Source organism: Poecilia formosa, unplaced genomic scaffold (genome assembly GCF_000485575.1).
Source record: "Poecilia formosa unplaced genomic scaffold, Poecilia_formosa-5.1.2 Scaffold44, whole genome shotgun sequence".
NCBI lineage: Eukaryota > Metazoa > Chordata > Actinopteri > Cyprinodontiformes > Poeciliidae > Poecilia > Poecilia formosa.
The window spans coordinates 65,636-88,864 of record NW_006799983.1 but is presented as its reverse complement, the minus strand read 5'-3'; the positions used below and the strand labels follow the sequence as shown (position 1 = coordinate 88,864).

The following is a 23,229-nucleotide window of genomic DNA, read 5'->3' as shown; positions in this document are numbered from 1 at the left end:
CAGACTTTTATTAAAGAAGGAATTTGATTTATGTGATGCACATTTGTACCCATTTATATAGAAAGTTAAGAGAAAAAATATCACCATTATATGCATTAAAATGTGATTAATGCTTTTACAACTAAAGAACTGGAATTTATTTGTTTGCTTGATCTTCGCATTAGAAGTAAATATTCCCATATGTCAAGCTAATGAACTTTTGGTGTTTCTGTAATTGCCAAAAAATTCCTGCTATTTATTTATTTTTTTTTACTTCATTCATTATCTCAGTTTATGATCTGCAAACATTCAAACGCGGAATCACAAACAAGCCTCCAGTCCTGCAGCCTTTCAGCGCAGCAGCGGCGCTCGCTGCTGTGGCCCCTTGTGTTGTCAGGCGCTGCGCTCTGACCCGTGGTGACCACCGCTGAGGGCCTCAACGCAATCCTTTGGTCTGGTGCGCCACCCTCCGCCTGAACCGCGACAGTTCACACGGTCCCCACTGAGTCTGTTCAAACCTCTGAAAAAGACTTGTCCCTGAAAACAACGTTCAGATCTGAGACTCCAGAGAAGCATGTGCTAGGTGTTTTATCAAAAAGCGCGGAACAAAGTTAATGTCATTCTTGTAACGGGGTGATTGCAACTTCAGCTGGATTAAAAAAAATAAATAAATAAATAAAAATAAATAAATAAATAAATACATATTTAGCTGTTCGAAAATAGGCAAGCAACTGCTCTGTTCAAGATTTTCCACAATTCATAATTTTCAACATTCCTCTTCTTAATATTAATTATTAATTTTTAAAGATCACCCGTAAACAGAGCTGCTCAGTTTATTTTTTTAGGAACAAGGGCTCCCTCTTGTGGTGTTTTGGGAACTGCAAAGGCTGTGGCGTTTGGTCAGAGAAAATGAATCGTTAGTTTATTATGTGAAAACTTAATAAGCTTTTTTAAAACTACTTTTATTATGGAGGAAACCAGCCCCAGCAGGGTTGAGTGAGAGGACAGCATTGTTTTGTTTTCTCTCTCTCTCACCCATCCCTGGTGTTTCTATCTCAAGTTTGGGTCTATCAGAGGCAGGAGTTTGAGGATTCACCTAAACTGAGTCAACTCTTTCTCCAGAGATCTGTTGGAGCCACTTCACTGCCTTGAGTGCATCTCAATGTACAGTGCATCTGGAAAAAAAAGTAATTTTATGTTTTTATTGAAAATAGAAAATCAAGAAGTCACATGAACATAATTATTGCCACTAACCACTAACTGAGCAGACTTCACCCACTCTTCTTTGCAGAACCTCTCAGCTCCTTTGGGTGGGAGATGTCTGTGCAGCAGTTTCCAGTTCTCTCCAGAGATGTTCCATCAAATCCAAGTCTGGACTCTGGCTTGCTCCCATCAGGACGTTCACAGAAGAAAGAAGAAAGAAGCATCACCCCATTCTGAAGTCAAGAGTATTCTGGATCAGGTTCTCACCCAGGATGTATAAAAACATCCAGATAGCATGAAGCTGCCACCACCATGCTTTGTATTGGCCTGGTGGTGAGCTTCATATCAAAGAGTTTGATCTTTGTCTCGTCAAATCAGGGAATCTTGTTGCTGATGATCTGAGAGTCCTTCAGGCACATTTTGGCAAACTACAGACTTCCTGCCATGTGACTTTGATTAAGGACAGACTTTCGTCTGGCCACTCCACCATGCAGGAATGTTTGGTGGATTGTTGCAGAGCTGGTTGTCCTTGTGGACGGTTCTCCTCTCTCCTCTCTGGGACAGTCAAGCGTCTGTCTGGTGCACAGACACAAACATACTAATGCTCACTACTTCATATTTTTGACATTTCCCATCATCAGTATGGAGCTTTGTCCTCAATTGGTTCAAAACATAGCTGACTGAAAGCCTGCAGTGGAACTAAAATCTGTTTTAGTGAGACAGTAGAGCCATTCTGACTTTAGCAGATATAATTATACGTGCCACTTATTTTGGAAATGTGTGCAGCCATCGCTATCACGACCCTTTGGCCAATGGGTGAACGCCTCTCAGTATTTTGGTAAAGCAACATGTGACTCCGCCTGTTATTGGCTGAGAGCAGCAGCAGTAGGGAAACTAAAACACAGGCTTCCCCCGCTGCCGTTCCCGCTGCTGTTGCTGCTTCTTCTTGAAGAATCGCATTAAAGTCTGCAGCTGCTCACAGGTTAGTTCATTGGGCTTTTTAAAAAAGAAAACACACACACACAGACATATTACAGCCTGTGGCTGAGATATGAGATCAAGATGGCGATTTTGCGCCTCATAAAGCAGGATGCGAGCATTTAAAACGTTGATGTTATTGTTGTCTTCATTAGAAGTGAGCCACGTTTTGTTTCCTTTTTTGACTCATCTTCATTTCGGTTTTCTTCACATTACCACCGTGTTCAGCTGATTAAAACACAAAACGCGTTAGTTTCTGTTACATGCGTGAAGAGGAACCTGAGTGCGCATAAAGGAGGGTTTTGAAATGAAAATAGATATGGATGGACACGTACCATCATGGGTGATTTGGTACACAGTGTGCAATGATCCACTCTGACTGCAAACTTTGCTGGGTTTTTCTTTTTTCTTTGTGGACCTGTTTCCCTGCAGCTTTGTTGCATAAATGCCGTCCATCTCTTTGCTGTTAGTTTATTACTTGATTAGTTGGGAGTGTGTCAGAGGAACAGTGAAACCTTTATCTTTCAATTCATGTTCTGGCATCCCGCCACTTCGATCATCACAGCGTGTATGCGTGTGTGTGTGTGTGTGTGTGAGCAGTTAAACATGACGTCCTCACATGAGGAAGTAAGTTTGGTGTTAACAGCAGGCCTGTGGCTGCACCACAGTTCTTTTTAACCTGTTTTATATCAGACATAGATGCCAAAAAAAAAAAGCTTTATATGCAAATCTCTCTTTAATGTTTGAATTAGGTATTTTATTTTGAAATTAAAACGGTCTTTCTGTAACGATGTTTTATTTGTAACTGTATGCTACAATGGCAAAATATATGCTTTTGTTCTTTTACTTTGTTTTGCCATTTCAAATAGTATTAGAGGTCGTCCTATTATTTTTTTTAAGCTGTGAGTAATAACATAAGGAACAATTATTTGCAACAATGTGATGGCAAATATCTGAAATGTGAGTTTCCCATTGATATTCTTATTCTTACTCAGATGTCTGTTATATTCACAGACACACCCCAAATGCGACTGCAAATAGGTTATTTTCCGGTCCTTTGTAAACAGTGGACAGGTGTGACTGTTGATTTAATACAACCTGTTTTGGTTATGGGTTTGATGCTGCATACAAGGTTACGTTTTCAAACCAAACGAAGGTTTAAAGTTACAACTCTCTAACCTCATAATGTCCAATAATACCTTAACTGAAAAACTGTTGCAGCTGAATATCAGAATACATACTCTGTGCAAGTATTTTCATAGAATTCTTGAATTTGTTAAAAAACAATATTGCCTGGCTATATTGACATGCACTAGCTAACAACTTAGCAAGTAAAGCACTAATTACTGATAGAATCAACGTCAATAACAACTCACTGACTTTAATAGTATTGTGGAGCATTGGTTTAGTGTATTTTCATTGCACTGATGTCTGATCTGGTTGTTGCTTTGTTCAAAATGGCAGTCTTATAGGAATGATGAAGCTGCTTTACGGTTCTTCTCTTACAGGTTTTGACCAAACATTTGGTTAACAACCACCCACTTTATGCCCCCTCTGAATAAACCCAACATTCAGGTTAAGTAAATAACACAACAATTTTTAGTGAGGGGAAGAAATGTGCTTGTTGATATCTAGAGATATTTTTCAGCAAAGGCTGTTTCACTGATATAAAGAGCTGAAGTCTAAATGTTTCTGGTATCAGCATCTTTACTGATGAGCTTGAAAAGTCTAAATGAATTTCATGTTTCACTTAACTAAAAGGAAGCTGGCACAAGCAATGTTCAGTTTTCAGGGTCATTGTTGCAATTCATGGTGAATACAGTTGCTAAGCAACCAGTGGAAATCCACAGACAGGGGTGTATTTAGCCATAAATTCAGGGGCCCATGCCCATCCCTTCTAACAAATCCCATGTTTCTTGACTCAAAGAGCTACAAAGAGACAAGAGTTAATTTATTATTTTACAGCAGAATAATCTGAATTTCAACAAATATGGTGCTTTTACTATTGCAGAAATGATAATTAGTGTTGAATTATTTTCATTTCGTCCTTTGTTTTTTGGAGTAAGTAAGCATCAAACAATTATCTTTTTAACTGTCACATGGCAGAGCAATGCAGTTTACCCATAAATATGTAATATGTAATAGAAAATGTTCATAATATTTCACACCTCAATATATTTCCTGACAAACTGTTTTGTTAGTGTTGCTTGAACTACGCTGGCCTGCATTATCTGGCCTGAGCTTGGTTTGAAACCTTCTTTGTGCTGCCAGAGGTCCAATTTGAAGCCGTCCTTGAAGCACACAAAGACACGGAGAAAGTCAATATTGTGAGATTTCTACCACAGAAAAACTCAAGAATTAATATTACAGCAAACCCTGCACAAGAAACAAAGTTAAGGCATAAATAATTGTATATTTTTGTGTTATGCTGGTTGGAAAACCTTTACTTTCGTTTGAAAGTGCCAAATACAAGTACATTTAATGTTGTTTTTTTATTTAGGTTCTGTGTCGATGGTTGTGTTCTATAAACATGCACAAACCATAGGCAGTAAAGCCCAAAATTATTCATACCCACTGCAGATTTAGATTTAAAACCTATTTAATTCAGTCAACACTTTTGTTGCTGACACCAATGAGACAGACTTCTTACAGAAGACAATGTAAACGGACCATTAAGTTTGAAAAGAAACACATGCATGTGTTTTTATTGACATTTTAAGTAAAACTAATTCATATACTTTTCAATAATCATTGGAAAAATCTTGATAGGCGTTACATTAGCCAGGGATTTATTATTGTTCACCAGCTTTTTGCATAAATTCACTGGTATTTTGGCAATTTATCTTTGCTGATGAGCTCCAAGTGTTTGAGGTTGGAAGGCCTCCTAACCATCATCCTAATCTTTAACTCCTTCCACAGATTCTCTAGCTGTTAGATTCAAGTTGAGACTCTTGCTGAGAAATTACAGAAAATTGGTATTACCTCCAGTCAGGAGAAACAATCTGCTATGTCTAATGCATTTTATTAGACAAAATGTGGAAAGATTCCCGCGGCACAAAAAAAAAACATTGTACAATAGACCGTAAAGCAATACACTTTTTGCAGAAATCCTTCTGTAAGTGTCCTCAGCTGGTTTTAGAAAGACCCAGGAAAACAAGGTGCAGACACTGCAGGCATTTTAAAGTAAACTTCCTTTTACAGGAGTCTGTGGAATGCAGACTGAGTGAGGTGTCCTTTTTTTTCCCCTTCTTTTTAATTGACCACACAGTGCAGTTTTTCCACATCCGTGGCAAACAGAGAGGCAGTAAAGTGACCGTGGAGAAGTCACATGTTTCCCCTTTGAGCACAGGAGCAGATTTCTTTATAGCAAACAGAGGGAGAGACTGTGGCTCTGCGACCCTGTCATTACGCTGTCCTCGGTCATTTGAGAATACCAGCATGACTCTGTCTGTTGTGGGACTTAGAGCAGCCTAAAAGAGCTGATGTTTACAACACAACCGGCCTGTCTGTGTGACCTTCACAGCGGGAAATTAAGATCACATTTTGAGACTGACTGTCATCATCCCGACAACTTTTAAGTCTTGTACCGTGACTACATTAAGTTGAAAAAAACTTATTGTGAGAGCAGAAATGACCCTTGCAGGATAAACAAATCTGATCTGCATGGCTGTTTGAGTGGAACGACCTACTTGGAAGTCCTAAAGAACTGTTATCTTGTTTGTTTTGGGTTTTTTTTTTTTCCCAAATAAAATGCTTATCTTAATGTCATCTCAGGAAAGTTTACTTGGGTGCACAGATTTCTGATGTAACACCCTCACTTATTTAACTTATTCTGATTTCACTGTAAAAATTATATCTAAGGACACGACATAGTTTGTACTTCTGGTGAAGTCTGCTGTTTTGCAATAGAATCAAAGCTTTCTTGAAGCTTCCTTCCTTTTTTTTTGAACTCTTAAGAGTTGATTTGAAACAGTGTGAAAATGTCTCACCTTAAGTCTCATTCAGTCAATTACACTTTTCCCACCAAAAAGTTTTCATTTCCACCTGGTAGATCTTGGGCATGCTTTGTTTACGAGATTACATTTTTAGCTTCCAACCAGTCGACCACCAGCCGGGGCGTAAAGGCAGCTGATTCCTCAGTGCATCTGGAAAAGCAAGCGCTCCCTCTGTTCATCCGTCATCAGTTCTGAAAAAAGAATATGTTTGAATGTGTGTGTGTGTGTTACGACGGGTCGATGAGCCATTGCAAAAGACATGGAGACACAGACTTTAAAAATAGTAATAATAGGTACGTCATAGCCAGATCTACAAATCTGACTGACATAATAACATTTAGTAGCTGGCTGCTTTGAAAAACCCCTGTGGCCCTCAGGCTGCCGGTGGTGGCATTGTTGAAAAAATGTGTTTTTATTACAGAACCAATTAATGTTGTAAAAGCAGCAGAAGTTGAGGAGTCAGCCTAAGTAGCTGCTTTCACTCTCTATGCTAAACTAACCGGTTGATTTGCTCCAGCTTCACACTAATGCTCAAGAATATTGGTTATCAAACGTGACCCTCGGACCGGACAGTGTGGTCAGAGTGATGGTACTCTCTCTGTGATCTGCGTTAAGAATGGTTGACTGGTTGGAAACTCTTGGCAGACGTGTGACCTTTGCTCTACTTCACTAACCCCTCCTCCACCCTTCCCGCTCTATACATTTCCATGCTGTCCCTCATGTGACCGGCAGTGTGAGGTTTCATCATCGGGGAGGGGCAGGACCTGCGCTACTCAGCGTGGTCGTCTTGTCCAAGGTCAGCCTTCGGTTCCTAAAACCGGGGCTGAGAGGGATTGGGTGTAGGGTGGACACGAGTCAGGAAGTGCAGAAAAGACGTCACACTGGGGCCACCAGCCATCTGACAGCCGCACAGTGACAAGCAGCATGCCTCTCTGTGTGACTTGTTGCAAGGTGTCAGCTGTCCTGCCGTTTTCAGACAGCCCCTGGTCACTCACCTTCGTAAAACTAGCTCAACTGGTCTGGCTTTGCCTTGAAACATTAGCCTGTAAATGTAGATGGAAAGAGATTTATATATGATTAAAGCCATTTGGTCTTTTTGTTGGAATGTTCCCTATGGGGCAGGGTGTGCCGGTCGTGAATTAATCACTGAGCCAACGGGTGCACCATTAGTTTCAGTGGTGTTCCTACTGAACCTTAAAGACCGTAAAGACCTTCGGTGCTTGTTGCAAAAAGAGGCGGAGAAGTCACCAGTTAACGTTGGTGCACGAGATGAGCTACAGTTTGCTTCCAATTTTCTCCATTTTTGTCATGTTTCACACTGGGATTTCAAGTGATAAACACAATGGTGTACATATTTGAGAAGTCAAAGAAGAAAATACTGTTTTGCAATCTCAATCTGCTTTAAATGTCTCCACAATTGAGATTAGATCACAGAACTTCAAAGTTGTGCGTAACTTTGTGTAAGTGTATGTCGTACAATCTCAATAAAATACATTGAAGTTTTTGGATGTAACTTGACAAAATGTACAAAATCTTAAGAGGCACAGTTACTGAAGCGCTGTATCTTAACTGTGTTATGTTTATTTCTTACCATGATGTGATTCTTTTTCAAAACAATATGTGATGTTATTGTATCAAATAAAGCTGCAGCTGATAGTTTTTAGGATTTTTTTTTTGTATTTCTACTGAAACTGTCACCTCTAAGTGAGGTTTCATAGTTTTCAAAAATAGCTACAGCAAATTTACAGCCCTGATTCAAACATGGCGACACTTCTGCTGTTTGGATTTTGATTTAAAGACAAATTACCTGAGATTAAGATCATTTTATTTTACCTCTAATGTGTCACTCATATTTTAGTGTGACTTCCTGTAAAGTACAGATATTTCACTTCTTTGCGAGAAGTGAAATATTGTAGAGGAAATTAAGTGTGTCTGACCAGCATTGTGTCATATTACTCTTAACTTTCTGGCTGCGTCTGGAGTGGCTCTTGTGTTAACAGCGAAGCTACGATGTGCCTTCCAGCTGCTGGAGGGAGCTGCCAGCCTGTCTTCATGTTCTGTTATGTGTCAAATGACCTTTCTGCCCTCCCCACTTTCTCCCCCCCACCCCTCACTCCCCTGATCCCAGTGTCTTCTGCTGGGATCAGGGGAAGACACTGGAGTGTGGTGTGACTCCACACTCCAGTGTGGTGTGACTTGTGAACTTGCTCTGCCATTGGCTTGTGAGTCTTCCAGGCCAAGTATGGAGAGAGGAGGTGGGTGGGGAGGTTTTTTAGGACTACCTTTCACCTCCAGCGACTGTTAGCACATATAATCTGCAGGAGGCAGTCTCTGAAGGGGGTCTGTTGCTCGTATTTTCATTTTACATCTTTGCCACAGATTTTTCTTCTCGTCTCACTTGAAAACGATGAAGAGATAAAATTAAATCATTTGGGTTTATGTTAAATTCTTAAAAAGCAGAATTTTTGTTATCGTGTCTTACAGCAATTACCACACTTTTTGGCAAAAAAGGTTTTATGTCACATATGAAAGTAGTTTATCATATAGATATTGTTTTTTTTATCAATATGACCCACCAAAGTATTCTACCTAACATGTAACACAATAAATGGACTCCTGCTCAGTTTTTCTACATTTCCTGATACTCATCTGCTTTCTGTCTTTATTTTTTTTTTTTATAAAACCCAAATCTTTACTTTTTAGCAAAGCTTCACATGGCTAATCTGAAGATGCAGTAAAAAAAAAAAAAAAAGTTTGTTATAACCCCTCTATAAAAAATGAGATGTCCAGACTAGAGTTAATGTTAACAAACAGAAACAGAATATGGAGCCAAAAAGTAGAAGCAATGTGGGGGATCAGTGAAAAAAAGGCTTAAGGAGTAAAAATATAAAAACATATATTGCTGTTAACTCCTTGCAGAGAAACATTGGGAGTGCAACAATCTGGTTACATGCTGCCTGTGACATGCCAGTGGTAGCTGCCATGAGCTGTTAGTTTAATTGGAGCGATGGCTTTTTGTTTCCACTGTGGGATGTAACTTCTTCCATGCCAGAGCTCGTTGGTTGTAAGCATAGTTTCTGTGAAGGTTTTTACTGCACTGCTCACTGGGGTTTACTTGTTCCACACTGTCATCCCCTGATGACGCATCAAAAAAGTTTTTTTCTGAGGTTTAGCCAAAACAATGTTTTCCGAAGTAATTAATTAGCAATTAGTCAGGCTGTCAGCTCTGGTAGCTGGTAGCCTGTGGAAATCACCTGACATGCTGGTCTGGGCTTGTTATCTGGCACTCCATTAGTTCCCACATTCTGACTTTATGTGTTTTATGACACTGAAAATATCTCTCCCAGATCCAAATTTGGTCTTTTTTTTAATAAGTGAGGAAAAAATGTTTTAACTGTCTTCCAGCCAGCTGGCCAGCAGTGTGCAGCAACAGGCAGGAAGAGAGACACCAGTCCCTTTAGCACCTTCTCTGACTTCTCATTAAAAAGGGATTTAAACTGCAGGAAAAGTTTGATGAATAATTTAAGGTATTTTGAAAGTTCAACTTTTTAAAGGCTCCAACCTTCAGGTTGGACATCCAGCCCATGCCTAGCTAGCACCGCCTTAAGGTAGACGCTTAGGCTAATTGTCTTTGTTGAACTACATCCAGGTGTTTCGGATGCCTGGATGTAGTTCAGGCATCCGAACTACATTTCCTCCAAAATGAAAACAGCACACAGTTTCCAAATAATGCCTCATGTTTGTTTCACACTCCGAAACACCTGTGGAAACAAGTCTTTAAATCACTGTGGACAGCTTCACCTTTCTTCTTGCTCTGTAAAATTACAACACTCAAAATGTTAGATGTTGTTCTAATTTTTGGTTTAAATTTGTGCTGAGCCGGACGAAAATCTTGACTGCACATCCGATGTGTCTGAGGTGAACAAAAGGGGGAATCCAATCTGTGGGTTTGCTTCAACCCGCCAGCTGCGTGACTCCGCGGCGAGCAGCTTGCTGCGTCTCACGCGTCTGTGTTTCTGTTTGAGGAGGGGCATGTTTCTGCTATTCATAGTTGTGAGAACTTCAGAGGTCTATTGGAGGACAGCGCGAGTCCTTCTAATAGCAACTGCAGCACTGCCAGGCCTTTCAGATAACACCACCTCTTCACTCTGAAACACAGCCTCAACCCGTCCTCGTTTACACTCTGTGAGTACAGACATGCATTAAATGTCATCATGTCGATAATCTGAGCAGCGGCGTCTGACAATCTGTTAAAGTTCATTTCAGTTCAAATGAGTTGACTTAGTAATATGATCGTACTTCTTTCACGTTGGGCTAAGAAGTAGCAGGTGTGGGATTAAGAAAAACATTCGTTAGTCCTTTTATTTCTTCTGTCTTTGACAAGCTAAACCATTTTCAGTGGCTTACTCTTCTGTTTTGTAGTCAGGAGATCAAGTTTGTTGATATTTATGTTTTATTTAATTCAGCATTAACTGTTTAATCTAACTTTTGTTTGGCATCTGCTTTAAAGTACTTTACTCCAGTTGGCACTAGTCTCACTTGTCATGAGCTTCAGGGTAATAATAGAAGTAGGTGAGAAGTCAATTGTTACCTCTATGACTCTATTTACCTTCCCTGCAGAGGTCAGGTCAGTTGACCTGAATGTCCTCAGAGGTTTATAGCAAAAGTAACTTATTACAAATATGCATGAGGTGATTGAAGAGTGCATTATTTACAAAATCCGAGGTTTATTAACCAACCATATTATTTCTGCTTTAAGCTACAGAGCTGTAGAGCTGTCTGACTACAAGTCCCAAAAGCTGCCATAGTTCTGCTACGTCTGATTTTAATATTTCTTTTTTAGCTCTCCTGCAGCGTATTAGCAGGACCTTCTTATTATTTAAAGGAAGTTTCAGCCCAGTGACTTCAGCTCAGAAATATTCCAAGCAGAAAGCTTTCATCCCCTCCTGAATTGAGTGTTTGAACGTCTGTGGTTGTTTCCTTATATCTCCGTGGAGGCTTGTGACCAGGAAACGTGTGTGGAGTCGGATTTCCTTCCTACGCACAGCTGTTAAACGAGACAGCACATCCTTCCCTTTAAACGCAACAATTGAGAAGGATCAGTGTGAACGAGAGGGCTTTAGATGGAGCTTAAGAAAGTGAAAGATGCTGATTATGTGTTTTAAGATCAAGATGTTAAAACACAAAACGTCACACATGAAGTATGAATTCACAATTGGAATAATGTATATATATCTGCATCAAAGCATAGACCTAACCTTTTATTCAAGCGTATTAATTTTTTTTTTTTTTAAATGCTATAACGCTCACCCAAATTGTCCAATTCTGATCTGAGGACACATCGTTGCATCATTCTAGCAGAAACGGCTCAATATTCAGACCTCAAATGCTTTAGTGCATGACTGCTGTAAAAAGGGAGACACAACAAAAGTTTGCATCATTGGATGTTCATGTGATGAGGTATTTCTGAAAGCCCAAGAGCACAATGATGAATGATCACCGAGTCATAAACACGGTTCTCTGTGGATTTATACCCGAAACTTAGTTTTATCCTCTTCTGTTCTTTTGTGTCTCCTGGTTCTTGTTTTTCCATCAACATGTCAGGATTAGATGTGCATGTCATACACAGAAGGGGAAACTGAAGAAATGACTCAAACAGCAGCAGTTTTAAGGGATTCAGATTGTAGCACCTTGACATACATCAAAGCACCAAAAGAACAAAATAGACGTCATATCAGCTAAAATGCGATACTTCACGTAGCCTAGATAAAAGGAAAGTACTCTCTAGCTTAGCTCAAGCTGTATTCAAGGTTTTTCTTCCAGAACGGTTTTTGTATATGGCAGTAATACAAGCCATTTAATAGGGAGCTGCAAGTCAACATATGTGCGCATGAAAACTCGGTAGTTTTGAAAGCACAATAAAATGACATTTTATTAGTATTACAAGGTTATTTAAACCTTATATTAAACATAGTATTAAGATTGTGTCCCACTTAATTGACTTGCCAAATACATTTCAGGAGGTTGTACCTGTTTTTTTTGTTTGTTTTTTTTTAAGGCAACTTGTATTTTGGTAAATAAGACTTTAAGCTGCAGTCTTTGGTCATTTCTTGTTCCTTCTGGTCATATTTATTCAGATTAGCTGGCTGAAGTGCTAAGTTAACATGTTCTCAGATCTGAAATAGCTCTGATAAACCGAGATCCAAATGTTTTTTGTCTTTTTTCGTTTATTTCCCTTTAAATGGTGCCACATTTGCAATGAAAAATAAGTTTGGGCTTAGCAGTAGATTTGATTATGTGAGTTGCATCTATCTAAGTGTGGTCAGACCAAGTGTTGGAGGCAGTATCACTGCAGGAGACTTTATCAGAGACTAACTACAAGATTTGGTCGGACTGACTTGCAGGTCTCACTTCAGCTCCATTGAGTTCTTGTAGATCTACTTGTGTGTTCATCAAATTCTGGTTGAAGTGGGGATGCCAGCTGTAAGTTGTTCCCAATGATGAGCCAGACTTGTGCAGCTCCACTTTTTCATGTATCTTAGCTGATTTCTTTTAACTTTGCCATTGTGTCAAACAAGAAAGCGATGTGGCCTTAAAAATCCCTCCCAACAGCTCTCAAGCGCGATGGTGAGGGGTTGATCATTTGTCCTTGCTTAGCAGCTAACAGCTTGCAGTCGCTGAAGTAACAATAACCTCCTCTGTATACAGAAATGTTCTGGTGTCAAATGGGACGCCATCTGCTTGACAGCTGAGTTTTGGCCCAGACTGGCACATCAACGGGACAATGACGCTGCTGTTTATTGAAAACTGAGTTTTTATTTAGACAAATTTAAATTCCAGTAAGGAACTGCTGCTCTTTGTTTGTGTTGTTATTCTGGTTTGGGGTGAAAGTAGGTTTTCCATTTCACTTCCAGAATTACTTAGCAACCTAAACTAAACCAAAGAAAGCTGGTAAATTACAATTTTTTTTATTTTTGGAAATATGAACATTTTACAGTAACACTTTAAAACAAGTTTTGCTTATTTTACAGGTTACTTCTGGTTTTTATTTGGAATCATTGAACAATATTTGTGGAAGCTAATCATCTTAATTACCAAAAAAATTATCTCTGACTTTATTTAAACTGTGGTCGTGTTGTCAGTTTAAAATACAGCATTTAAAAAGATAAAGATTTGCTCTATTTGGATGAAACCATAATTATTTCTGCTTACTGTTAGTAGATGTGTTTCTCAAAAAATCTGTCTGTCTGAATGAAATGAACACTCAAAGTTTTTAGATCCACTAATAGATCAGTGGTCAGTCTGAATGTCTTCCTCTGTTTCTGTGCAGGTTCAGTTTGTATCAGCCATGCAAGCTCAGGAAGTCCTCAGACAGCTGCGGATTCCCGAGCTGGACGACTTTCGGCAGTATGTCCGAGGCTTTCCGACGAACGCCCTCATGGGTATGGGCGCCTTCGCCGCCATCACCACCTACTGGTTTGCCTCCAGACCTAAAGCTCTCAAGCCGCCATGTGACCTTACACTGCAGTCACTGGAAATACCTGTGAGTTTTCACGTTTTTTTTTTTTCAGTCTGACGGTCTTTCTGCTCACCAGTGTAGCGTACTGGAACCATCAATCTTCAGTCCAGTAATAAGAGTGAACATTCCTAAGCAGCTGGTCTCATGCTGCAGGAATGAGGAGTAGTTTATCTCGCAGCTGGTGAAGTGATCTCTGCAGGAAATTGTTTTCAGGGATCTTTGGATTTCCATCATCCAGGTTTTTCTTGGCTGATATTGATTTCTGGTTTCCTCAAGTCAGTCCTGCTGATCTTATTTGTAAACCAGAGCAGAAAATTGACAAGAAATCTACTGCAGTTTCTTTTATTATTATCATAATTCTATATAACAATATATAAGTGAGAACAAGGGCAAGATTACTCCTATTTATGCAATCCAGTGGACGTTACTTACCGTTATCTGTGCATCAAAAACACTATTGTTGACTGGAACATCTGAAAGTGGAGTCGGCTGCTAGTTTTGATGCATTCAAAGAACAGAATTAAACAAATCTGATTCTTTATTTGACCAGCCAAAAACGACCAGATTCCGATTGGTGCCTCTTCTTTTGAAAAATGTTGTCAGTTATTACTGACAAAAAATGTTTATAGTCTTGATTGATCGCAGGGATGCAGGAGTCACCATGTCTCTGTGGATGTTATTTTGCACTTCTTAGGGGGGAGATCGTGCCAGAAGGTCAGTGCTGAATGACAGCGACGGCGAGTACATGACACATTATTACAGCGACGCACAGACAATATATGAGGTGTTCATGCGAGGACTCAGGGTGTCAAGTGAGTTTCTGTGCTATGATGTTGACTCTGCAAACGCCTGAAGAGACCAAACGGAGTCAGGATGCCACCTCTGTTTTCTGTGGTAGATAACGGACCTTGCCTTGGGTCGAGGAAGCCAAACCAACCGTACGAGTGGCTGTCTTATCAAGAGGTAAGCTGCGGAGTGCTGCTGAAAGGAAACGCCTGCTTGAACTCAAATGTGGTTATTTTATTTTTTATTTTTTTTAAATGCCCTGTTTCTGACAAGGTGGTGGACAGAGCACAGCACATCGGTTCTGCCCTTCTTCACAGAGGTCACTTTCACACAGGCGACAAGTACGTCGGCATCTTTTCACAAAACAGACCCGAGGTAACGCACATGTTTTTTGTTGTTGTTTTTTTATATATATATTAACAAGCCATTGCTTTTGTCTGATTTCCATTTGATATCAGTCTTCTTGTACATACAACAATATCTTAGATTTAACTTACTTTCTCTCCATCCGTCTTTACACAAATATTTGCATGTTGTGCTTCTGACACGGCAGGCTTTCTTCAGTGCAATAATAATATTGATTTAAACGCATCAAACCCATCTGCTCTGTTTTTGCCACAGTGGACGATTTCAGAGCTGGCCTGTTACACGTACAGCTTGGTTGCGGTCCCGCTGTACGACACGCTCGGCACAGAGGCCATCGGCTACATTATTGAGAGAGGTACAAACTAATTCCCCCATTGCATGCTGTGAGCCAGGAACTGAAAAGTTCAACCACTCCGCATGTGTCGTCTCCGTCTCCGTTTCAGCCACCATTTCAACAGTGATATGTGACGTAGCCGAAAAGGCTCGGATGATTCTGGACTGCATCAGCGGCCAGGGAAAGACCGTGAAGACCATCGTTCTCATGGAAGCTTTCGACAAGGAGCTGGTGAGCCGAGCAGCGCAGAGCGGGGTTGAGATTCTCAGTCTGAAGGAGTTTGAGGTAAGGGTCTGGCTTGTTTCTGCTCCATAAAATAAAAATTTTAACTTCTCCACTTATGTTGAGAGATTTTTGTTTTTTCAGGCCATCGGTGAAGCTAATCTTCAGAGACCAACGGTGAGTAGAAACAGCGCAGATCCTCTGGCCTGACAAACAAGACGTGGCTCCTGATTCTTAAGATGCTAACGCTGTTATTAAAACTCCATCTATAAGACATTACCATTACAATGCACACTTTGATCCAAAAAATGAGCAACATCTGTCGTCTTAACTACAGCCTCCCAAACCAAATGACCTGGCAGTCATCTGCTTTACATCTGGAACTACAGGTAAGCCCAGGAAATCAGGCTGCTTGGATGCTTTTCAAACAATAATTTTTTTTTTCCCATACTACAGGATGTGTTTTCTCTATTTTTCCTGAGCTTTTGTGTTTTTACTGCAGGAAACCCTAAGGGTGCAATGCTTACTCATGGAAATGTAATCTCCAACACTGCAGCGTTCATTAAAGTAACACAGGTAAAAAAAAAAAAAGTCACCTTCGAGATTTTCACCTTTATTCCTCTCGCAATCTGACTGATGACAAAACTGAGAATATGTCCCTGTAAAAACAGAATTTTTTAAGATTTTGTCATAATACCGAAAAAAATATTCATGCCTCTCAAATTTTGTCACATAACAGCCAAAAACTTCAATGCATTTCAATGGGAGTGAAACGATTTTAAGTGATATGCCTACAAAGTAGTGCATAACTGTGAAGTGGAAGAAAAGTTATACATGAATAAACACATTTTCTGAAGAGCAAGAAACACAGCAGACAGATTACGGACAAAGTTAGTTGATTTCACATTTTAATTCTCTGCAAAGCTACCAAGACATGTAGCTTCACCAAGCAAGGAGATCATTAATCACTGAAGACATTCATGGTAACTATGGGAAGCACTCCAGAGTTCCACCACTACTCAGGGTGGGGCGCACCGTGGAAACATGAAAAATCATTCTAAATATAGTAATCATAGCAGCAACGTGCTAAAAATAAAAATATGTAAGGCATCTCAATAGATTCAATACAAAAGTAGCGTTTCTACTCAAGGAGCATATTAATTTCCCGTCACCAGTCTTCCCATGGTAGATCCTCTCATCCCGACTCCCGGTGGATATTATCCCTCAGTCACAAGCTTGGCCAGAATCAAGAACGTTTAGAGTAGGAGTTTCTCATACAGCGCACAGAACAGGGACCGAATGGCCAACAAGCAAAGCGTTGTGACATCATGCGCAAAGCATCGTTTACTTGGTGAAGCACAGTGAAAGCAGCGTCGTGCTCTGGTAAGAGAACCTTCTGCAGACATCAGAAAAGCAGAGGCTGTGGAGGAGGTTTGTTCCCGTTGCAACACGACAAACAGCCCAAAAGGTGCTGTCAGAGCTACCATCAGATGTTTTAGATCAAAGCATATTTATGTTAGTCTCTGCAAACTTTTTCATAATTTTAATAGTAAAAAAAAACAAAAACGTCACTCCACTCTATGCCTATGCACTGCATTGTGTTTTATCGTCAAACATAACGGAACAAAACATCAAAACTTTCCAGGGGCATTAACACTTTTTGCGAGGCGTTATTAAGTGTAGATGGATTAGTTTGATGCTGTTTGTCTCTGTCTGACCTTCTCTGATTCCCTCTCTATCCTGCGCCCCTCCACCGCCCCCCCTTGGCCCCATGTGACCTGTTGCTCAGGACACACTGAAGCCCAGTTCCAAAGATGTGCTCATCTCCTTCCTCCCTCTGGCCCACATGTTTGAGAGGGTGGTGGAGGTACAGTACCTGAGTGACCTGCATGTGTTTTCTCTGTGTCCCCTGCAGATACACAGCATGCTGAACCTCCATGACATTCATATATCCTATCTCCCGCTAGCTCACATGTTTGAACGGGTTGTGCAGGTATGTTGTGGACCTAATATACTGTATTTGCAATAATTTATTATTAGTGGAGAACTACTTTTAGCTTTACAGTAAGGCTAACATAGCCTCGTTTTTTTTTTTTTTTTTTTATCCTTTTAACCACCAGCGCAGACATTTGAAGTCTGTTTAATTTACTCTTGGGGTCAAGAAAGTGTTTTTGAATTGAAATGAATTGAAAGCTTTTACATTCTGACAAACGAAGCATCAGCGTGAGAGCGAGCAAGCAAATAGTTTATATGCCACTTCGCATATTTAAAAGAGATGCAAATGAATCATGTTCTTATGGGAAAGATGTTGGTGAAGAGTTTCGCACTTCAGGTGTAGGAGATCAAACAACTCTGATCTCCTAGGGGAGGAGAGCAGAATCACAGGTCAGCCGCTGGAGGACATGTTCAAGAAATCAAACTTTCTGCCATTCAGAAACTAGAAATAGTTCTAATAATTCTGACAAAACAGGAAAAGATTTTGTCATTATTTAACTCAAGGCAGTGATGTGAAGAAAACGGTTATGCGTCTTTTCGTCTAGTGCACGTAAATAACTTTTTCCAAGCGTATATTTACTCGAAATTATGGAACCTTGAGAATCTCATACCAGGCTGTGCTCACTGAAGACCCACTGCTTTGTCTCCTGAATGGGAGGATGTCAGCTGTCAGCCAGTTGGCATACACAGCAGCATTTGAAAATGCTGATATGGAGCAAGTTAAAACAAAAGCAGCAGACCCTTACTGCACCACATCAGTGACCAGTTACTTTCCTTAACTTCCAGGCTTATCTTGAGCAACAAACCCGTCCTGTTTTCCAGCGGACAAACGTTAAGAGGAAAACGCAGCGATGTAACCATTTGATGCAGCTGCCTCTCAGCTCTAAGCCGTGCCGGGTTAATTGCTTCCTTCCCAAGCACACCACATTCGGTGCATCCTCACTCGCTCAGCTGGCTGCCTTCTCCGGAGCTTCATGTGCAGCTTTTGATCCCCAAGCTAAATTGGATGATTTTTTCCAATAATCAGCTTTATTGGACAAAACTGTGTGTGCAAATAAGGAATTTGACTTCTGTTTCAAGCACTCACAGCGCGTAGACATTAAGGAGAGATACATAAACTTTGCAGGAAGTAAAACAAAGGTTAAAAGGAACAGTGCATACATGTATGGTGTGTCTGCACAGCCATTAGGTTTCCCCATTGTGCTGCCTTTCCTGAACCATTAGTAGTATCTCTTTGCTAAATGAGGTTTTATTTTACCATGAGACCACCTGAACAAAACTCAAGCAAACTGTATTCTTCACAAGTTCTCAAGTGGCTGCTCTAAAACTTGTGTCAGTGCTAGCGTTTACTAACAGACAGAAGTTGGGTGTGATGGAGTAACGCCATTAAGTGTTTGTCCTCAAACATCAAGTGATAAGATCAAAATTAATTTGTAGAATGCTGCCTTCTAGTGGCCAAAAAAAATGTAGTTTTGATTCGCCGTAGAAATAAGTAGGATGTTTTCTTCGTCAGGGTGTCATCCTCATCCACGGTGCGCGGATCGGCTACTTCCAAGGCGACATTCGACTCCTAATGGACGATCTGAAAACTCTGCAGCCAACGGTTTTCCCCGTCGTGCCGCGTCTCCTCAACCGCATGTTTGACAAGGTCAGACGACGCTTGATGTTTCTTCTGTTACTGGCCTTTACTTATCCGCCGTGTGGCTTTATTTAGTTCATTTACCCCGATGATGTGGAGAACTTGAGATGTTCTCATTTCTCGACAGGTGTTCAGCCAGGCCAACACACCCCTGAAGAGATGGCTGCTGGATTTCGCCTTCAGAAGGAAGGAGTCTGAGCTGAAAAACGGGGTGATGAGAAAGGACAGCATGTGGGATAAACTCATCTTCAAAAAAGTGCAGGTTAGAAAGTAGACGCATTTTGTTCTCCTGAAACCGTATTCTTTAAAAGCATTTCATCAGGTCTAAGGTCACAGCATGCACAGCTCAACGTAAGCCTTCTTGATCAACAAACTAAGGTCACGTTCTTTCAAACATTTACACTTCAGCACAAATTTATTCTCCACAGATGAGCCTGGGCGGTCGAGTCAGACTCATGATCACTGGAGCAGCCCCCGTCTCTCCAACCATCCTGACTTTCCTACGAGCCGCTCTCGGCTGCCAGGTCAGTCAAACTCATCCTGGACAGATGCATCATTCTGATAAGTGGTCCATGTAAATATTATTAATAACTGATATCACTATGTATTGAACTACTGAAGTTCACTTGGCTTCACGTCACCACTGACATCTTTTCTTGCAGTTCTACGAAGGCTACGGCCAGACCGAATGCACGGCTGGGTGCACCATGTCCATGCCCGGAGACTGGTCAGCAGGTAAAAGTTTTGCTTTTCAGAAAGTGTTGCTTAAACTCTAAATAAGGAGGCCCTGTTATGAGTTAAAACGTAGCATCCGAGGTCAGGAACGTGCAAACAAAAACGAAAATAAACGTAAATGTCGTGTCCTCAGGTCACGTTGGGCCTCCTCTGCCATGCAATGCGGTAAAACTAGTGGATGTGGCAGAAATGAATTACCTGGCAGCAAACGGAGAAGGAGAGGTGAGGATCAACCTTTAACCAGACTTTTTACTGGCTGATACCAATTTCCAGGATTCTCTAAAATATGATCTACTGATTACCTTTTTTTTTTCCTTGAAGACTGTAAAACATACAAACTCATTTGTGTAAGCTTTGCTTTAATTCAGCTGTTGAGTTTAGTAGCTATTGACCATTAAATCTCAATGATGGAGATAAAAGTTCTAACAGATTATGAACGAACTGCAAGATTATTTCCATTTATGTAAGTCCAAAGCCAAAGTGCATCAAGGTGCACACTGTTGGTGGAGGTATTTGTAGACCAAAATGGTGGACGTTCTCAGTTTTGGTGGATTTAATGAATAGGAAAAATCTTAGGCCTGAAAAAATCAATTATGATAGGTGCATAGAAGCATTTTTTTAGCATACTCGTATAGAAAGAAATCAACATAATCTGTGAAAACAGAAGATACCATAAAGTAGGTGTAGTTGGATCTGGTGAATAGATTAAAGAAGTAGTTGTTTGTTACCTGATGCTTTGTAGATTTAGACAAAATTGTCTTAAATTGAGTGTGGAGAAGGTGACATTTTGCCTTTTGTCGTGATATTTCGATCTGTAACCTGTGTGTCATTGCAGGTGTGTGTCAAAGGATCAAACGTATTCAAGGGATACTTGAAAGATCCTGAGAGAACAGCAGAGGCAATCGACAAGGATGGATGGCTGCACACGGGCGACATTGGGAAATGGCTTCCGGTGAGCAAAAAAAACGCAGTAGCAACATAAAATTACGATTCAGACAATGCGGGAAGTTTTAAGCTATAAAAATGCGTTTTGGATTTGCTGCAGAATGGCATTCTGAAGATCATTGACAGAAAGAAACACATTTTCAAGCTGGCCCAAGGAGAGTACATCGCCCCGGAGAAAATAGAGACCATCTATAACCGCAGCGATCCAGTGGCTCAGATATTTGTTCATGGGGATAGCTTAAAGGTTAATTATTCATCCAGATCCATTACGTTTGAAAGAAATTGACCTCTTTTTGTAATGCTGCAACTATTTTTGCTCCATTTAATTTTTGTCTTTCTTGTATTTTAGGCATGCCTGGTTGGCATAGTGGTGCCGGATCCAGACTTTTTACCTATTTGGGCCAAGAAACAAGGATTTGAAGGATCCTACCTTGAGTTGTGCAGGAACAAGGTTTGATTTAATAAACACTGCTGTCTAATCGCACAACTCTAGATTTCAGGTCTGACATGTTTTGTTTGTTTTTTCCATTTAAGGATGTAAAGGCAGCCATTCTGGAGGACATTTTGATTTTGGGCAAAGAAGGCGGATTAAAGTCTTTTGAACAGGTATCTAATGTTAGCTAAAATATTTCATCAAATGTCAAAAAACTTTGTAGAAGTGATGCAGCAACATATTTCACCAGTTTGAATCGACATGAAAGCAGCCTTTCAAGAAGCTGTAGAACAAAAGGGAAACCATCTGCTCATTTATTTCGACCCGTCTGTTCCTCTGTAGGTGAGAGACATCGCATTACATCCCGAGATGTTTTCTGTTCAAAACGGTCTGCTGACCCCCACCCTGAAGGCCAAGAGGAACGAGCTCCGGAGTCACTTCAGAGAGCAGATTGACGAACTTTATGCCAAAATCAAGATGTGAGCTGGAGCCGAGTAACTACCACAGCATGGCCACGCAAACAACCGCTTCTTGAGAGGATTCTGTGCATTTTGTCTACCTGGTGATGATTCAAGTAATTTTGTAGTCGTGTCAAACAAATAGGGGCAACGGATGTCAACTTAATAGCTGAAAAAACGCACAGTACTCTTGAAAATAGAAACCTGAACTTCTCATGCCTTCACTGCCAGAAAATTTCAGCAACTAAAAAAAAAGTGTAGACTTTTTTTTTTTTTATTCTCGGAGAAAATACTCTGAAGTGCTTTTACATTGACTCAACCACAACTATTTATATGACAAGCTATTTAATGATTTGGTGAGCTATTTAAGTTGGTATTTAATGTGATCACCATGCCTGTAAATAGTTTTTTTTTCTTTGTGCTGAAAACCTATATTTGTATGCAGAATAGCATGTCTGAGACTCTGTAGTTATAATCTCCTGCATTCCCGTGTGTCTCAGCATTGAAGGCTGAAGGGTGGAGTTGGTTAGGATGTATAAAGAGAAGTTTGGTCAAGAACCTGTTAGGGTTCATGTGCCTTTGTTTTTGTATAATGCATGTAAAATAGTCAATGTAGCTGTGTTGTACAAGCAGAGACATCTCTTCTAAAAAAATACAACAACACATGACTGACTTAAGATGTTAGTCATGATTAGCACAGAGGTTTCCAAAGATCAGGTTTGAAGAGGTTGAAAACACAAAAGGATAAAACAGAACGTCTTTGCTGTAATATGATCAGCAAAACATTTCTCAACATGTCACTTAAAGAGCTTGTGCTGCTTCTGACCTTCCTCTGCTGCCAAAAAATCAACTATCCTGGCAGAAAAACAAACCACATAACTTGAAGCACAAAACAACAGTATCTACTTTTTTGAGGACTGATAGCAAAATGCAGTGGATCAAAATTTGCCGTCTTTGTAAACGTTCAGCTCCTCTCATTCACACACAAAAGTATGGAAACGCAGGATAGTAGCATTAAACCAGTTAACTCAAGACAACACGGTTCACCTCAACAGCTTTACTGATGAAATGTTTTTTAATAAGGAGCATAATTTCTCTTTTAGTAAGAGAAATTATAAACTGAAATATCTTTAAAGGAAGGGATTTATAGCATTTCTTTTCATTGTTTATTTTGAGTTGGTGAAATTGGTGAAAACTTGAAATTGTGGTAAATTTTAAAGATGTGCTGCTAATATTTGCTAAAATGGTACTTTCCTGTATCAAGTTTAAAGTTTTATAAGAAAAAAATATATATATATATGCCACAGGTTTCAAGATGAAAGTTTTTTAAGCTTGTATATATACATATATATATTACACGTTTAGGAGGATGTTTTTCTCTTGTGGTGATTTTCTGGAAGACATCATAGTTAACTCAGAAGTCTCTGCGTGATGGTCTGACATCTTCAAGCTGCCTAAAAAACAAAATGTCTAGTTTCAATTTAGAGCCGTTCTCTGCACAGCTCAATATATCGTATCTCTTTGACATTAAAAGCTCGTTTTATGTCTCTTGTATAAAAAATGGGGTGGGTGGGGGGATGAAATTTTCTTTGAAATCATTGGATTGTTGTCAAATAAAATATCTTCTTTCAACATTTTTGTG

At 40.1% G+C, this 23,229-nt stretch overlaps 1 protein-coding gene across 3 annotated transcripts; it reads left to right on the top strand.

Annotated features, from left to right (window-relative positions):
* Window positions 1-2,058: 2,058 nt before the first annotated feature.
* On the top strand, window positions 2,059-22,332 carry acsl1a (acyl-CoA synthetase long chain family member 1a). 3 transcript variants are annotated; one of them, XM_007551756.2, is made up of 21 exons: window positions 2,059-2,164; window positions 13,486-13,698; window positions 14,369-14,486; window positions 14,573-14,637; window positions 14,734-14,835; window positions 15,082-15,181; window positions 15,270-15,445; window positions 15,527-15,559; window positions 15,720-15,771; window positions 15,885-15,958; window positions 17,298-17,375; window positions 18,891-19,025; window positions 19,144-19,278; window positions 19,445-19,540; window positions 19,679-19,751; window positions 19,885-19,973; window positions 20,587-20,703; window positions 20,797-20,940; window positions 21,046-21,147; window positions 21,231-21,302; window positions 21,472-22,332. In XM_007551756.2, the coding sequence occupies exons 2-21, from the start codon at window positions 13,504-13,506 to the stop codon at window positions 21,610-21,612; spliced, it is 2,097 nt and encodes a 698-aa protein (XP_007551818.1). In that variant the 5' UTR covers window positions 2,059-2,164; window positions 13,486-13,503; the 3' UTR covers window positions 21,613-22,332. The 3 variants fall into 3 exon arrangements, with proteins under 3 accessions (XP_007551818.1, XP_016526878.1, XP_007551817.1); XM_016671392.1 differs by lacking the exon at window positions 2,059-2,164 and adding an exon at window positions 10,233-10,340; XM_007551755.2 differs by lacking the exons at window positions 2,059-2,164; window positions 17,298-17,375 and adding exons at window positions 10,233-10,340; window positions 17,172-17,249.
* Window positions 22,333-23,229: the final 897 nt, after the last annotated feature.